Below are 5,257 nucleotides of genomic sequence, written 5' to 3'. Positions count from 1 at the left end.
TGGTGTTTCCGGGCTGGTGTTTCCGGGCTGGTGTTCCCGGGCTGGTGTTTCCGGGCTGGTGTTTCTGGGCTGGTGTTTCCGGGCTGGTGTTTCTGGGGCCCAGAAACCCACGAGGTTGTGCCTGGCGTTAACACCAGAAAATACGGCTTGGTGTCTCCGGGCTGGTGTTTCCGGGCTGATGTTTATGGGCATAAAAATCCACCAGGCCGTGACACCAGACGACGTTTCCATGCATGCAGGCATACAGGCTCGTATCACGAGCCTGGCATGTGGCCTGCTGCATTCGGTATGTATGGTGAGACGTAATGGTGCATTATATGGAGAAAGTTGCATAGGAAAAAATCCCATGCCACTTCTTGGATAAAGAAACATGCAATTTTCTATGCTTACGCAAGATGTTTATTTCGGGGGCCTCTGTCGCCGCAGCTCACAGGCTTTTTGGGACAACCACATTCGAATGTTTTTCGAGGCTTTGGCGACGTCCTCCTCTCCGTAGCCTTTTCGTGACGCGTAGTGCGTGAAAAACACTGCGTAGAAAAGAAAATGCACCATGAGTGTTAGAATGCCGCACATTTGGATCTCCGCACTAGTTAATTTAGCTGCGGTACATTAGAATGCAGCTGTAAACAAACAAAAAAATTTGAGGGGGCATTTAAGCTCTGCGGCTCACAGTTTTCTTTATTTAAGAGCCACCTCTCACAACCAATCATTAATTTCACTGCTACCTGCCATGATGGGCAGTTTTCTCACAATCCAGTCGGGATGTTGTGATGATGCCACAACATATGGTCCTTTCTTCCACTAGCTGTCAAATTATCTGCTATCAAAATTCCTCAATTGCTTTCCCACTGTGAACAATAAACCTTTCAGGCATTATTTTCTTTTAAAAACACTTAAATATTTAATTTCATGGCTGAAGGTGGAAGCACAATATCAATCACCCAGAATGTGTAACACTAACAGCAATCAATTTTTGCGGACACAGAGCACATTGAGTGAAAACTTTAGTCTGCTTACTAATAAATTTGAGGGTTAAACTGCAGTTAAATCACAGAACTAATAAATTTGAGAGTTAAACTGCAGTTAAATCACAGAACAGAGAGCAAGATGACCGCATTCACCTTTCAGTGCATCAACTTTGTGGGGGGTGAGGGGCTGTTGAGGCGGCTTCTCTCCGCCTTGGGCGACGAAGCGGTTGGACAGTGTGCCCGTCACACTCCGCTTGGCGAGCCCTTCCGTCGACCAAATGGCAGTCGCGGCTCGCTTCACGAAGTGTGAGTCCTTGGGCACTGTCAACAATTGGTCGTACACCCCTTTGGCCAAATAGACCCCATTGGCCAGGTGAACCTGCATGAAATCAAACCAAACTACTTTCAACACCGCTTCATAATGTGAAAAAACACACACAGCAATACAGCCCATAAAAACAGCTGCTTCAAGGCAATCTGTGTTCAGTGTAGGTTGGAATATAGCAGTTAATGCAGCACAAAAAAAAGGTTACGTCACTTTCCTATCTGCCCTCAGCTCATGACAATATTGCGGCCCCTGGCCAAGTAATAAAACAACAAAACAAGAAAAAGGAAGGCACTTCCAAGAAATTACAGTAATCAAAATTGGCCATGTTACGTCCACTGCAACACAAATGCCTCCTCCACGGATTTCCAATAACAAACATGAGGAATTCACAGCCCCAAATATTTTCAGAATGTGTCCTCTCACTAGCTGTCGAAGCTTTCACACTCGCAGACAACTAGCTATATACCACACATCTTGCCTAAATCAATACCCAGGTCCCATGCAAGTCTATTGTTAAGCTCGAATATTCCAAACCAAGAGTTGTGCTTCATTCCACACTGCTCTCGTCGCACCCGAGTGCACCTGACCACCATCTGGTTGGATTTTTGTTTGACTTCAATGGTTTCCGACCTGTTTCAAAGAATGCCCTCCCACAAAAATTTTCTGTATTGACCAATTAATATTGGAGATATAGCTATCACAATCAAGAAATTTCGCTGCCTTCTGTTTTGGTTCCAGCAACTGAAAAGTGCAGTATTATCAGAGCACGCACACATACACTGCAAGCCATGAAAAGATGGAAGTACAGGTGTGTTTTTTGTTGCATTCCTACACTATGATTTAGAGGAACACACAATATAAATTTGAGTTGGCTTGCATCCCGTTATATTCTCAGATACCACTCTCATTCAAAATGTGAGCTTTTATCAGCTAGAAAACACCAAAAACGATGTACAGATGTTGCCACTAGCGGCCCAATTTATCCAGAGTACTTGTTTGTTTGTAATCTCTGAACATGGTCAGGGGACCTTTAATGTTATGGCTGTCACTGAAGGAATGAAGCTGCCTGAATAGTAATTGCCCGGCAAGTTTGTTGCTTGTGAATGTACTCTGCTTCTGCCACCTTGCCAGTGCCTGTGGCACAAGACACAAGAGTTTCATTGTGTCGCCTTCGCTATTATGTGAAACAACTAAGTGGTAACGTTACTACTAATATTAAATATTATTAAGCTGTATCTTTAACCATACCCTCCCATCCTCTGCTACTGTGCACACTTGTGTGCCTTCCCTGGTGGGGCCTTCCTCCTGGCTGCCCAAACCACCCTCTGTGAACTCCACATGAACCAGGGCTCCAGGAATGGGGCTCGGTGGGGGCTCAGAGGTGGCTGCAGGTGGAGAGGAGGGAGCTGGGAACACCTCAGCCAAAGGGGCATCTTTTGCAGGCGCCCAGGTAGCAGCTGCCGATGTAGCAGCCATCAGTGACGAAGCTGCTGATGCCGCAGGTGCCGGTGCCGCAGGTGCCAATGCCGCAGGTGCCAATGTCGCAGGTGGAACAGAAGCAGACGCCGCAGGTGCAGATGCAGCAGAGGCAAATGCAGCATGGGCAGGTGCAGCAGAGGCAAAAGCAGCACGGGCAGGTGCCGCACTGGCAGATGCAGCCGCCACGGCCGCGGAAGGTGCAGACGCAGCAGGCAGTGCTGCAAAGGGTGGCACAGATGTAGGCCAATGAAAATAACTTCACCAACGATCATGGTTTTTTGTAATGCGAAATTTGAGCACAGCTTAATTTTTTATGTATTGAGGCAGAAAACAGACAATACTTAAGCTACCCTCAAGAGTACAATGTGGAGCACTCACGCTTTATCCAGTGCAAGGCCTCTAAACTACAACACTGAAAGAACACTCCTCAGCGGTGGGGAGTGGAGCAGTACAACCCTTGCCTGGCTGCAGCGTCCTCTCCTGTGTTTACTGCTCTTTGCAAGAATGCATTGCAAGTTGGTCGCCTCAGTGCTTCAAAGAGAAATGTTGAAGCCACAGAGGACGAGTCTTGAGTCTTTGTTAGGAGCGGGCCGCGAGGCACATGTCCCGTATATTTATAATATTGTGTGCCTGTTCCCATGGTAAACGCCTCGCACTCCACAAACAGCCCTCATACACGCTCATGCATGTGCTGGTTGACAATTCGACTGCAGATTCATGCCCGACTCAAGTTTAGACGCAGTTTTGTGGTAGATGTTACACTGATTCCAACATAATCAGCCATGCATCTGTGCGAAAAGTGCCTCCAATATAAGCTCCACTACAACCTTATCCCCCGTTATTCCTTCCCATAGCTTGGGAATTTTTGCGGCATGGCTCACTGCTGTGCCAAAAAATCTATCAGTTCGTGTCCCACAAGAAACTGCATGTTTAGATATGGCTTTGTCAGGTATTTATTATTTTTTTTTCTAACACCTGAAGTAATGAATTTTAAATCTGACATTAATGGAAAGCTTGGTCTTATTCAACAAGCCAACATGACTGAGTGAACTACTAGCGTGTTGACTTTGTGAACAAATAAAAAAATGTGATTTATGGCTTAGCCACAATTTACAATTAATCCATGTCCCGAAGCGACACACAGGCTATGAGGGACACCGCAGTGGAGGGCTTCGGAATAACTTTGACCACATGGGGTTTTTAATGGGCAGACGTTGCAGAATACACGGACCCTTTTTGTGTTCTGCCTCCTTCGAAACGCCGCCACCACGGCCAGGATTGAACACAGGTGTCCTGGCTAAGCAGCCAAGTGCCCTGACCACTCAGCCACCGAAGCAGGTACAACAATTATTGGTATGGTGTTTTAAAGCAAGGGAAGAGAGTAAAAGAGTAACACAAAAAGATTTGTCGGCAGTCATGGCTAGGTTAAATCCTTCAAAGTGAGAGCAAGTTGCTCTTCAGTCCGCAGATTTCAATATGCGCCGTAAGATATTCCCCCCCTCCCACCCCAACACACACACACTTCCTTCTTAAACCACCCAAAAAATTTTCCAGGTTATGTGACCTGAAAACATTTAATCAATAAGCTTGACCAGCAGGAAATACAGGAAAAAAAACTCCTTATAAGGAGTGTACCATCAGCTGAGAGGAAGCGCAAGAGCTGGTGCTGCAGCTTGATGTTCAGCTGGCGCAGCTCCTCATTTTCTTTTCTCAGCTTCTGCACCTCTTTCTCTGCTGCTGTCTCCGTGCTAAGGTCGTCCGTTGCGGCCTGCTGCGCGAGCATCCGCAACCTTTTGATGTTTCGAACCTGCAGTAGTTAACAGTGTCAAAACACATATTCACCCATATTGTCTTTAACATTATAAAAAAAATTAAATTTCTTTGGACGCAAACTGCAGAAATGCTTGCATGTGACACAACGTTACTGAAAACCTATTAAACATCACATTTCATTACAAGGTTCGGGTTTCAATTGCGCATACATACTTTATCACGTGCCAGGTCTCTTGGGCGTTTTGCGGGGCGAGCGACTGCGCCACGATGTCGTTGACCAGAAATATGTTAGTCCATTTCTTCTTTGGATTCTGGGAAGAAATCTCTTTTAGGAGTATGTTCGCACAATTTTCCATACATTGATTGTAATGATAAAATGCAAGATAATGTTTCCTGCACCAAGCCTTTTGCAGCAGCTTCTATTCTAAATTATTTAATTGACAGTGCCTATCTGGCCATCAGCCAGAATTCCCCCAACACTCATCAGAGACTGGCTGCTCAATTGAGTAGTCTGTCCTTTTTTTAAGAATGAATCATTTTCGCCACTGTTCAGCAGCAGTAACAAACATTGCTATATGAAACTGCAGCCCCAGGCTTTTTTGTTTATGGGGGTTCAACGTCCCAAAGGAACTCAGGCTATGAGGGATACCGCAGTGAACGGCTTCAGAAATTTCGACCTCCTAGGGTTCTTTAATGTGCACTGACCGCA

General features: G+C 45.9%; 1 protein-coding gene across 1 annotated transcript; it reads right to left on the bottom strand.

The window, feature by feature from the left end:
* Positions 1-307: 307 nt before the first annotated feature.
* LOC149369711 (BEN domain-containing protein 5-like) lies at positions 308-4,540 on the bottom strand. Its single transcript, XM_089576595.1, has 3 exons — positions 4,411-4,540; positions 1,122-1,347; positions 308-527 (listed from the first exon to the last, which is right to left on the bottom strand). The coding sequence occupies exons 1-3, from the start codon at positions 4,411-4,413 to the stop codon at positions 400-402; spliced, it is 357 nt and encodes a 118-aa protein (XP_089432721.1). The 5' UTR covers positions 4,414-4,540; the 3' UTR covers positions 308-399.
* Between the last annotated feature and the right edge of the window lie 717 nt (positions 4,541-5,257).

The sequence above is a fragment of the Amblyomma mixtum genome, chromosome 1 (genome assembly GCF_055824585.1).
Source record: "Amblyomma mixtum isolate Tamu chromosome 1, ASM5582458v1, whole genome shotgun sequence".
Classification (NCBI taxonomy): domain Eukaryota; kingdom Metazoa; phylum Arthropoda; class Arachnida; order Ixodida; family Ixodidae; genus Amblyomma; species Amblyomma mixtum.
This window is presented reverse-complemented; position numbering and strand designations above follow the sequence as displayed.

Coding starts and splice junctions, on each gene's coding strand:
- LOC149369711 (XM_089576595.1), bottom strand. Junction 528..1,121: donor CAAAGTTGATGCACTGAAAG/GTGAATGCGGTC, acceptor TTTTCTACGCAG/TGTTTTTCACGCACTACGCG.